Source organism: Coregonus clupeaformis, chromosome 24 (assembly GCF_020615455.1).
Source record: "Coregonus clupeaformis isolate EN_2021a chromosome 24, ASM2061545v1, whole genome shotgun sequence".
NCBI lineage: Eukaryota > Metazoa > Chordata > Actinopteri > Salmoniformes > Salmonidae > Coregonus > Coregonus clupeaformis.
Window position 1 is genome coordinate 40,469,346 of NC_059215.1, and position 12,217 is coordinate 40,481,562.

General features: G+C 42.0%; 1 protein-coding gene across 1 annotated transcript in view; it reads left to right on the forward strand.

The window, feature by feature from the left end:
• The window catches only part of LOC121537232 (piezo-type mechanosensitive ion channel component 2-like), a 37,120-nt gene extending 26,077 nt beyond the window's left edge, over positions 1–11,043 (forward strand). The window contains exons 29-49 of the mRNA XM_045206919.1: positions 83–203; positions 298–366; positions 477–643; positions 805–1,004; positions 1,235–1,396; positions 4,933–5,205; positions 5,375–5,633; positions 5,744–5,932; positions 6,019–6,220; positions 6,369–6,501; positions 6,700–6,847; positions 6,946–7,160; positions 7,258–7,416; positions 7,538–7,685; positions 7,927–8,115; positions 8,222–8,314; positions 8,452–8,621; positions 8,864–8,980; positions 9,202–9,281; positions 9,482–9,710; positions 9,916–11,043. Coding sequence (XP_045062854.1) covers positions 83–203; positions 298–366; positions 477–643; positions 805–1,004; positions 1,235–1,396; positions 4,933–5,205; positions 5,375–5,633; positions 5,744–5,932; positions 6,019–6,220; positions 6,369–6,501; positions 6,700–6,847; positions 6,946–7,160; positions 7,258–7,416; positions 7,538–7,685; positions 7,927–8,115; positions 8,222–8,314; positions 8,452–8,621; positions 8,864–8,980; positions 9,202–9,281; positions 9,482–9,710; positions 9,916–10,168 — 3,576 coding nt within the window. The 3' untranslated portion in view covers positions 10,169–11,043. The remainder of the gene's footprint in view (positions 1–82; positions 204–297; positions 367–476; positions 644–804; positions 1,005–1,234; positions 1,397–4,932; positions 5,206–5,374; positions 5,634–5,743; positions 5,933–6,018; positions 6,221–6,368; positions 6,502–6,699; positions 6,848–6,945; positions 7,161–7,257; positions 7,417–7,537; positions 7,686–7,926; positions 8,116–8,221; positions 8,315–8,451; positions 8,622–8,863; positions 8,981–9,201; positions 9,282–9,481; positions 9,711–9,915) is intronic.
• The last annotated feature ends 1,174 nt before the right edge of the window (positions 11,044–12,217 follow it).

A 12,217-nucleotide genomic window follows, 5' to 3' on the forward strand; every position in this document is an offset into this window, starting at 1 on the left:
GACAAACTACAAAGAGTAGTAAAATGGAATTTGTGTATGTTGTTGAATGTGATGTCAAACTGTGTGCCTCCTTTCTCCACAGTTAGCCTATGAGGCATGGGTCACAAGCTCCAAAGCAGCCCTGAATCTGCACAAAAAAGAAGAGAACAAGATGAAAAAAGAGGAGAAGAGGAGGGCAAAGAGAGAGCTGCAGAGACAGCAAGGTAAGAGGGTCTCGTTTGCATGGGACTGTTTGCATAATGTTGTCATAGAGACAGAATAACTAATGTATTATTTTGTGTCTTTGTCTGATCCAAGGCATTGAGAGGGCCGAGTCTCATCAGGACGAGTTGGAGGTGGAAGAGAGAGATGAAGAGGAGGAGAAAGGTAAACATTCCACCTCTACAGACCCTTCGTGGATATACAGTAGAATAACTCTAGAAGTCCTTGTACTGCTTCTAACTTGATAGGTTTCTAACGATTCTGTCCTCTCACAGAAAACACATTTCAGAGGATCATCGACACACTCAAATTTTTATGGGTGTTTATCCTGTCCCTTTTGGATGACGTCACTGAGGGCCTTAACTCGTTCTGCAAAGATAACCAGGACATCTCCAAAGTGCTGCGCTTTGAGAGGGCTCTTCTAGGCCAGCAACAGAAAAAGGTGTAGAAACATTCATCCACTCTACCTCTCCATGATGATTTTCATTAATTGCAGGGAATCCTTCATTTGACTTCACTCAATTGAACTCTGTTTTAATTATGTCCTGCCTGCAGTGATGATAAAACTAAAAGACACAATCTTTTCCCCTGTTCCTTCTACAGGGGAAAGAGGTGTCACAGGAGAGTGTGAAGCGCTTCTATGAGAACTGGATGTCTAGGCAGAACACTCTGGCCTCACTGGAAGACCAAGATGACATAGTTCTCCCCGTCTCCTCCCCACCACCTGTACCCTCATCACCGCGAGGTTACTCAAAGCTCAAACACGCCCACTCCAAAATCTCCTGGGGCAGCAGCTTGTCCAGGTCTGCATTGATGTAACACCTACATAGTCATGATTAGTTTATTCATGAAATTAATTTATATTCCATAAGTAGACTGCATGTATTATACAGAACTGATTACTTTTAAATTAATGATGGAGTAGTATTTTCTAATATTATGTTATTCTGTATTATAACCTCTGTATGGAGGCTTTATGAATGGCCTCATATGTCCAGGATGGTCATCATGTATCCCTGTCATCATGTCTTAGCTGCATGACGGATGAGACCCTGCTTGGGTCTCGAGAGCCCACTCTGGATGAGCTGGATGTCCCTCCTGTACTCCAGCCAGCTGCCGAGCAACTCAGACGGAAACTACTGAAAACTGCCAACCTGGACCTTGGCTCATTTGACAGCGAAGACCCTCCACCAAGGTGATGTTTTTTTGTTGTTGATTTATTAGGATCCCCATTAGCCGACGCCAATGGCGACAGCTAGTCTTACTGTGGTCCAACACATAAATGAAATACATTACAGACAGAATACTTTACAATTGACATACATTTAAAAACATTACAATGTAGTGTGTGTGTGCATCTATCAGTTACATATACATGTCAGTACATACACACAACAAGTAGGTCACATGGGGGAGAGGTGTTATGCCGTGAGGTGTTGCTTTATTCGTTTTTTTAAACCAGGTTTGCTGTTCACTTGTGCCATATAAGATGTAAGGGAGTTCCATGCACTCGTGGCTCAGTATAATACTGTACGTTTCCTTGAATTTGTTCTGGACCTGGGGACTGTGAAAATACCCCTGATGACATGTCTGGTGGGGTAAGTACAGGGGTGTAAAGTACTTAAGTAAAAATACTTTAAAGTACTACTTAAGTAGTTTTTTTGGGTATCTGTACTTTACTTTACTATTTATATTTTTGACTACTTTTACTTTTACTTCACTACATTCCTAAAGAAAATATTGTACTTTTTACTCCGTACATTTTCCCTGACAACCAAAAGTACTCATTACATTTTGAATGCTTAGCAGGACGGGAAAATAGTCAGATTCACGCACTTATCAAGAGAACACGTGGTCAGCCCTACTGCCTCTGGTCTGGCGGACTCACTAACCACAAATGCATCTTTTGTAAATAATGTCTGAGTGTTGGAGTGTGCCCCTGGCTATCAAACATTTTTAAAAAACAAGACAATTGTGCTGTCTGCTTTGCTAAATAATAGGAATTTAAAATATTTTACTTTTGATACTTAAGTATTTTTTAGCAATTATATTTACTTTGTATATTTAAAACCAAATACTTTTAGACTTTTACTCAAGTAGTATTTTACTGGCTGACTTTCACTTTTACTTGAGTAACTTTCTATTAAGGTATCTATACTTTTACTCATGTATGACAATTGGGTACTTTTTCCACCACTGGGTAAGTGTGTGTGTCAGTGCTGTGTGTAAGTTGACTATGCAAACAATTAGCAATTTCCAACACATTAATGTTTCTTATAAAAACAAGAAGTGACTCAGTCAGTCTTTCCTCAACTCTTAGCCAAGAGAGACTGGCATGCATAGTATTAATACAATGAAGAGTAAGACGTGCCACTCTGTTCTGGGTCAGCTACAGCTGAACTAGATCTTTCTTTGCACTACTTGACCATATGACTGAACAATAATCAAGATAAGACAAAACTAGAGCCTGCAAAACTTGGTTTTTGGAGCGTGGTGTCAAAAAATCAGAGCATCTCTTTATTACGGACAGACCACTCCCCATCTTTACAACCATTTAATCTATATGTTTTGACCATGACAGTTTACAATCAAAGGTAACACCAAGTACAAGACCAAAGAGCTCTCCAAGGATGTCAGGGACAAGATTGTAGACCTACACAAGGCTGGAATGGGCTACAAGACCATCGCCAAGCAGCTTGGTGAGAAGGTGACAACAGTTGGTGCGATTATTCGTAAATGGAAGAAACACAAAATAACTGTCAATCTCCATCGGCCTGGGGCTCCATGCAAGATCTCACCTCGTGGAGTTGCAATGATCATGAGAACGGTGAGGAATCAGCCCAGAACTACACGGGAGGATCTTGTCAATGATCTCAAGGCAGCTGGGACCATAGTCACCAAGAAAACAATTGGTAACACACTACGCCGTGAAGGACTGAAATCCTGCAGCGCCCGCAAGGTCCCCCTGCTCAAGAAAGCACATATACAGGCCCGTCTGAAGTTTGCCAATGAACATCTGAATGATTCAGAGTAGAACTGGGTGAAAGTGTTGTGGTCAGATGAGACCAAAATCGAGCTCTTTGGCATCAACTCAACTCACCGTGTTTGGAGGAGGAGGAATGCTGCCCATGACCCCAAGAACACCATCCCCACCATCAAACATGGAGGTGCAAACCTGGTGGCCAACTACAAGAAACATCTGACCTCTGTGACTGCCAACAAGGGTTTTGCCACCAAGTACTAAGTCATGTTTTGCAGAGGGGTCAAATACTTATTTCCCTCATTAAAATGCAAATCAATTTATAACATTTTTTACATGTGTTTTTCTGGATTTTTCTGTTGTTATTCTGTCTCTCACTGTTCAAATAAACATACCATTAAAATTATAGACTGATCATGTCTTTGTCAGTGGGCAAATGTACAAAATCAGCAGGGCAGGGGATCAAATACTTTTTTCCCTCACTGTAGGAGTGGCTATAGAGTCAGCTACCATCCTCAGTAGCTTTCCATCTAAATTGTCAATGCCAAGAGGTTTGTCATTATTGATCGATAACAATACTTTTTCCACCTCTCCCACACTAACAAAATTAAAACTTGCAATGCTTTTCTTTCATTATTAGTTTTTTTATGCATGAGTATGATGGCTCACTGTTCGTTGTTGGCATTTCCTGCCTAAGTTTGCCCACTTTGCCAATGAAGTAATCATTAAAATAATTGGCAACATCAAATGGTTTTGTGATGAATAAGCCGTCTGATTTGATGAAAGATGGAGTTGAATTTGTCTTTCTGCCCATAATTTCATTTAAAGTACTCCAAAGTTTTTTCCCATCATTTTTTATAGCATTGATCTTGGCTTCATAATAGAGTTTCTTCTTCTTTTTGTTGATTTTAGTCACATAATTTCTCATCTTGCTGTAACTCAGCCAGTCAGATGTGCAGCCAGACATATTAGCCACTCCTTTTTCCCCATCACTTTCAACCGTACAGTTTTTAAATTCCTCATCAATCCATGGAGCCTAAACAGTTCTAACAGGATATAGCCACTATATTGTGATCACTGCATCCAATGGGTACAGATACAGCTTTAGAACAAAGTTCTACAGTATTAGTAAAACTGTGATTAATACATGTGGATGATCTTGTTCATGTAGTGTTTTGAAAACACCCTGGTAGGTTGATTAATAACCTGAACCGGATTACAGGCACTGGTTACAGTGAGAAGCTTCCTCTTGAGCAGACAGCTTGGTGAAAACCAGTCAATATTCAGGTCTCCAAGAAAGTAGACCTCTCTGTTTACATCACATACACTATCAAGCATTTCACACATATTATTTAGATACTGACTGTTAGCACTTGGTGGCCTATAGCAACACCCCAAAAGAAAAAGCTTTAGATGTGACAGGTGAACCTGCAACCACAACACCTCAATAACACTTGACATAAGATCTTCTCTAAGCATTACAGTGATATGGCTCTGAATATTTACAGCAACACCCCCCCCCTCCTGTCTCTTCTATAGATGTTATATATTTGTATTGCTACTACTGTATCATCAAATGAATTATCTAAGTGGTGACCTCACTTATGCACTTATGGTTTTCTCTACTCTGTATACCAGACTTAGTATATATTGTTGCATATCTACTCACTCTCTATACACCTTTATATAAACTCTCCCATCTTCATAATGTCTGACTGCATCTTATTACTTTCTATAATTAAATTTTTCAGCAGCCATGACGATACTGTTCCTGATAAGGAGGACAATGAAGGAGAGGATGCGTGTAAAAAGGAGGGGGAGTATACAGTGGAGGTGGAGTATAGAATGGAGAAGAAGGAATGGAGGGAGGAAGAAGAGGAGGAGAGGGAAAAAGCTGTGATGTTTTCAGGATTTATCTCCCTGGACTATCTGGAGTGTGATGAGAAGAGCGAAGATTTCCCAGACTCCCCCCGGCCTCTGAGTGAGACCAGGCACCTCACGGCCAGTGAGCTCCTGCTCAACAAGTCAGTCATGGGAGATTGGGACTTTGTGGTTTTTCTGGTTACAATTGTGGTATAGTCAAGTGGACCCATTCAGTTGTGTCACATTACCTCGTAGTAAATTAAAGTTGAGTATCACACATTTTATTTACACTTCAGGATACTCACGTACTGCGTTTGCCCTCTATTGCAGCATGTTTGATAACGATGAAATTGAAGAGTCTGATAAGTTCTTCCAGTCTCTCCCGAGGCACCTGAGACTGGTGTTTGCCCTGTACAACACCATGGTGTCGAAGTCGGAGATGCTGTGCTACTTTGTGATCATCCTGAACCACATGGTGTCTGCCTCCCTGCTCAGCCTGATCCTGCCCATCCTTATCTTCCTCTGGGCCATGCTGTCTGTGCCACGCCCAACCAAGCGCTTCTGGATGACTGCCATCATCTACACAGAGGTACACACAGCAGGCACCCCCAATGGAGTGATATGTTGATTGGCTGGTTGGTTGATTGATTGGTTAGATGGATGGATGGTTGATTGATTGATGATTCCTATCTCTTCCAGCTGATTGTGGTGGTCAAGTATTTTTTCCAGTTTGGCTTTTTCCCCTGGACTACCTCGGCCTACCGAGGCATCAATGCAGAGCGGCCCTTTGCTCTGCCCAACATCATTGGGGTAGAGAAGAAATATGGCTATGTTCTCTTTGACTTGATACAAATCCTGGCTCTGTTCTTCCATCGATCCATTCTAAAGGTACTGATGGGAATGGTGGTTTCTGTGTTACAAATATAGAATATACTAAAGCACAACATCTCAATACTTTCTTCTTCTCTCCGTAGTGCCACGGTCTTTGGGATAACAAAGAGGTGGAGATGCCGGACTTCTTCAAGAAGTTGAAGAAGAAGACGGAGAAGATGAAGATGAGTGGAGGAGAAAAAGCAGGGGATCAACTGAAGCGAAGACTACCCTGCCTCCCTCTCCAGGCCTCGACTGCATCCTTGTTTTGCAGATGTGGAAATGCCAACTCCACTGAGAGAGATAGTACATACATTCAGTAGCATAAGCATAGTGCAGATAAAATGTATTTGTTTGAAAGCATGTTGAAGTGGGGTGTTGCCTGGACAGATGTGAAACGTTACCCAACCTGAATATACGAATGTCTCTTGATGTGAATGGGATATTCTTGCAGGTGATATGCAGCTCAAAAAGCGCCACTCCAAGAAGAAGAGGCACCACAATAAAGTTCCCCTGACCAGGAAGGAGAGGATTAAAAAGCTGATCAGAGAAAGGATGCTGGAGGCTAAAGCTGCTATCATAGAAGTGTGAGCATTTAGTGCACTATCATGTACTGATATGTATTGTAGGTGTGTTCAATTACATATCTCCAGTGATAAATGGCCGTTTACAAACAAGTCCAGGAAGCAGCACTTTTGACTGGACATGAATGCATCTTTAAGTACTGGTTTTTGGTTTCAAAATGAATGAATATTTTCAGCCATGGTCGTCTTTTGTCTTCGCAGTGCCCTGCACATATACCTACCCATCAGGCAGTTCTTCTATGACATAATTCACCCAGAGTACAGCCCAGTGTGTGACGTCTACGCTCTCATGTTTCTGATTGACGTGGTCAACTTCATTGTCATCATATTTGGATACTGGGCTTTTGGGGTAAGTGCCTGTTTGAGTCAAAATTGTATTTGGAAAGTTATTAAGCCTACTTGTTTCAAGTGCATTTCTTTCACTGTTTTATTTTTGTGTCGGAACAGAAACACAGTGCTGCTGCTGACATCACAGATGCTCTTGGGGAGGACCAGGTCCCATCGGCCTTCCTGGTCATGCTGCTCATCCAGTTTGGGACCATGATAGTGGACCGCGCTCTGTACCTCCGCAAAACCCTAATGGGAAAATGTGTCTTCCAAGTGGTGCTGGTGTTTGGTATCCACTTTTGGATGTTTTTCATACTCCCTGGGGTGACTGAGAGGTCAGAGTTGATATTTATTAAAGTGTAAATGAACATGTAATAATAAAAAAAGGAGCTGCTTATTGACATGTTTCATTGTCATTCTCTTGTGTTCTAGGAGGTTCAACATGAACCAGGTGGCACAGTTGTGGTACTTTGTGAAGTGCATCTACTTTGGCCTCTCTGCTTACCAGATCAAGTGTGGCTACCCAAATAGTGTGCTGGGAAACTTCCTGACCAAGAACTACAACTACCTCAACCTATTCCTTTTTCAAGGGTACAATCGATGCTCTATGATAGATAAGCAAAGCCAAGTTGAAAAGCAATACACTTCCTTGTAAGGGTCTTAGATAATCCCATAATACCAGTGCATTGGGTTGTCCCTGTCTCCTCCTCAGGTTCCGCCTAGTTCCGTTCCTCATAGAGCTGCGTGCCGTGATGGACTGGGTCTGGACCGACACCACCCTCAGCCTAGGCAGCTGGATCTGTGTCGAGGACATTTATGCCAACATCTTCATACTCAAGTGCTGGAGGGAGTCGGAGAAGGTAACTGGGATGCCGAACTGCCAATAGGCTGGTAACTAATCTCTGTAGAGAGTATATCTGATTGATAGTTGATGTTGAATCACTGTAGAATTAAAGGGGTTTGTCAGTCTTCATGTTCGTTTCATGTCTATGAACACTAGATTGTACTAAGTATTCTTGTATCAAGAACAATTGTGTGTTAAACTTGAACTGATTGAAATTGTGTTGAACTATGAATAATTTATGTCTGTTATTTGTACAGAGATACCCACACACCCCAGGGCAGAAGAAGAAAATGGTGGTGAAGTATGGCATGGGCGGATTCATCATATTCTTCCTCATCAGCGTCATCTGGTTCCCCCTCCTCTTCATGTCATTGGTCAAGTCAGTGGCTGGAGTGACCAATCAGCCTCTAGATGTCTCTATTCAGCTCAGCATAGCAGGATATGAGGTTTGCGATGGCCCCATCAGCTCACAATCGCTCTATTTTATGTAACGTTTTCTTCTTCTGTGAAACTGTTAGTGCTGGTGTTGTTTTCTGTGTGTGTTTCTCACAGCCACTGTTCACAATGAGTGCCCAGGAGCAGAACCTGGTGCCATACTCAGTGGCAGGCCTCAACCGGCTCACCAACCTCTATGCCACTCACCCTGTAAGAGTGTTCTCCATCTCGCCACAACAAGTTGCAAGTTTGAGGGGCTGTGGAATCGACCCTAAGGACCTCTGACATAATCCTCTCTCTCTCTACATCTCTCTCTCTCGCTACCTCTGTCTCATTCTCTCTCTTAGTCAGCCATGCAGTTCCTTGGGAACTACATGGCTGAGGACATTGTCATTGCAAAGATCAAGAGTGATGCCAGTCTGCTGTGGAGCATCAGCCCTGCCAGCCGTGACGCTATGATCCATGAACTCAGCAACTCCACCCATATCTACATCACCCTGCGATGGGTACTACTCAGGTACATACAGTGTAGGAGGACCAGCTACTAACAAGGGTTGGATAGGGCTCTGGATTGGTTATATGTGAACAGGGTGTAACACCATTAACTCAAGGACCGACTTTTTGTAAATGCCAAGACCGTATGATTAGTGCCATAAACATATGCCATATGATACAGACATAAATAACTAAATGTAACCAGTTAGTGATAGTGGTTGTGATTTCACTCTGTGAGCGTGTACGTGTGCCCCTCCTCCCCAGGAATGTATCTCTGTCGATGAACGTGGAGACCATTGGGGAACACACTGTGAAGTATGAGGACCGTGCCCTGAGGGACCAGATAGTTCAGATGCTCAAAGGGACACGCAGTGACTCTGTGTGAGTCTCATCTTCACAGCACTCTCACTATATCATCAACCGTTATTAGAGTTTACAGCCACAGTCAACATTACATCAATAACATAACCTTAACTCTGAAAGATAATTGTAAAGGAACTTATTACATTCAAAATAACCCCAACTATAAAAGAGATGTTCACAATGGTTATTGTATATTGGTGTTAATATGCTCAACAACTGTCATTCATTCTCTCTGATAGGATCATTGAGTCTCTCCTGCCCAAGTTCATCAGAGGTCCCGGAGGACCTGAGTCCAAGATGGCCACCCGTCTGAAAGTAGGTTAGTGACCCTCTATCCAACCATCATACTGTATAGAACTCTCAAATTCAACTCCGGACCTCGTAGGGTAAGAGTTCAATACCCCTGGTATAGAACATCAACATAACAAATGCAGATGCTTGTATAACTATGAATCTTAAAAAGTCACAGTCTCTGCTTGTTTTATTCAAATCTTCCCTGTCCCATCTGTAACACCACAGAACACTCGGATCGGCCTGAGGACCTGCAGACTTTTGCCTTCTTCTGGCCCCTGTCCATCAAACTACAGCGGGCAGAAGACAATGGAAGTGCAGAGGGGGGTCAGTGGTGGATAGTGGAGGAATGCACTCCTGGACAGGGGCTCATCCAGAGCAGCTGCCACAGCATTGAGATAGTGGTGTTCAATGACAAAGTCAGCCCCGCCAGCCTGGATGCTCTTGCAGGACAGGGGTAGGTTAAAAAACAAAACACTTGCAATGCTTCCCCAGGAGCTATTTACATTTTGAGAGCACTATCCTTTTAACTTGATTTGTTCTCACTGCTAAATAAAGTCTCTTTGCCTTTTTCCATGGAATCCCATATGCTAATGTTGCTTGTCTGGCCTCAACCTTCAACCTGATACCACCTCCTGCACAATTCCACCTTGCTTCGGCAGAATCGTGGGCCTGTACATGTCAGTGGTGCTGGTCGTCGGGAAGTTTGTCAGGGAATTCTTCAACGGGATATCCCGCTCCATTATGTTTGAGGAGCTGCCGTGTGTGGATCGGGTGTTGAAGCTCTGCACGGACATCTTTGTGGTGCGAGAGACTGGCGAGATGGAGCTGGAGGAAACACTGTTTGAGAAGCTAATCTTCCTGTATCGCTCACCGGAGACCATGATCAAGATGACTAGAGAGAAGAGCGACTAGCGAGCACGGTGACATTTGTTATGAAGAGGATGATTTGCTGATATAGGCCGTTGGTTCTTATCTTATCTGGGGTGTATTCATTACTCAGATTCTGTTGCAAAATGTTTGCAACAGAAACCATTTACACCAAACGGAAAGTTTTGTAACGAAAACTAGAGTTTATTGGACAAAATCAGGTAGGTTCCTCCCTGTTTCGTTTACTGTTTAAGAACCAAACAGTTAACATTGCAAGATGTAATGAATACACCCCTGGAGTTGCACTTTTGATTGTATTCCTACTATACAATGTATTAATTTTTTCAATGACTTTACAACAGAAGACCATAATCAAAAATGTGTCCCTAATGTTAAACAATTTAATTTAAGTTTAGTCGCAACATTCTGAACATTGTAGATACAAATGTCTTGTATAAAGCTGACAGAAATATATTATGTAGAACAGACGTGTTTCGATCTCAACATTCTGTAACTTTACACACTGAACACGACCCTGTTTCGTTCCACTGAAAAGCTAATCTAAAGTATTAATTCTCATTTCACACTGGTCCATGTACAGTATTTAATTCAATTAATAAAATATTTGAACTACAATGCCAAGTTCAGAGCTTTTAGCTTACTTTTACATATGACCCCTGAAGTGTTAACTTTTTAAGATCCACTCACGGTTCATGTTGCCAGGTAAGGCAGGAATTTAGCAATCTAGCAGACAATTATTTTTAGATAGGAGTTTTATTTCATTTTCTTAATGACAAATTAAATAAAAATCCATTCTGTTAGGTCTTCCGTCTCTCGACAAATCCTGATGTAACCCTTGCGTTGTCATCCATCACAAAGACATGTTGGCCCGGGACAGTGACAAATCCTCTTGGCCCCGAAGAAAATCCACTACATGATGACGTACTCAGATTCTGCAAGATAAAGAGGAGAGAAAGCGTGTCAAGTTAGACTGATCTTAGAAACTATGGACTAGTGATGGTAGCTAGCTATTTGTGCTAGTTGCTAAGAACTGCAGATTATCAGAGAGTAATGACCATAGACAATATATCTGATAGAGCTGATATATTGTCCCACTATGTTCATTAAGGTCATAATCTGCAGTGTTCTATATCTATGGTAATGACAAATACTTGACTTGCCTAATAAATCAGACTGATTTATTTGGCAAATACTTGACATGCTTACTTGGCAGCTGCAGTAAGTAGAAACAACAACAAAAATCAGGTGTGATAGCCCACACAGCAAGAGGCAAAATCAAATCAAATGTTATTTGCCACATGCGCCGAATACAACAGGTGTAGACCTTACAGTGAAATGCTTACTTGCAAGCCCTTAACCAACAATGCAGTTAAGAAAAATAAGTGTCAAGTTAAAACTAAAAAATAATTAATGAGCAGCTGTAAAATAAAATAACAGTAGGGAGGCTATATACAGGGGGTACCGGTAGAGTCAATGTGCGGGGGCACAGGTTAGTCAATATTGTGTGATGGTTAGTGGGTGGTAGATTAATTCAATTAGTTTTAAATACTGTAGTGATTTCTGATTTGTCCTGTCAACACTCACATGCTATAGCCTTTGGTACGTAGACTTTGACGCTGGATTCGGCAACCTTCAGTGCCTCGACTTTGAACTGGGGTTTCAGTGCCGCACGCACTGCACTTGCGCAGATCGCAGAGAAGCGAATGTAGCTGCAGAGGACACAAGAGAATCACACTTTAGCCAACAGGCCGAGGATAGCATCTGAATTATACAAACTGCAATGTCATGTGTTCTTAAACCACGATGATACGTATGACAAAGCGTGGTATCACACCAAATAAAACAATTGATATAACTCACGGGAAACACGTTAGCTAGCTTGTCAAGTTCGTTGAACGTGTTAGCATGTCGGCTAGTTAGCCACTAGCTGGATAGTCATATCCATCACACCAGAGCTCTCAAGCAAATATGCAATTTAGTAACTACATCGTTACAATCAGAATACAAGCTAAACGTAATATTGTTAAATATACAATACATTTACCTAAGGCCCGCTTGTCTCCAGTATGCAAC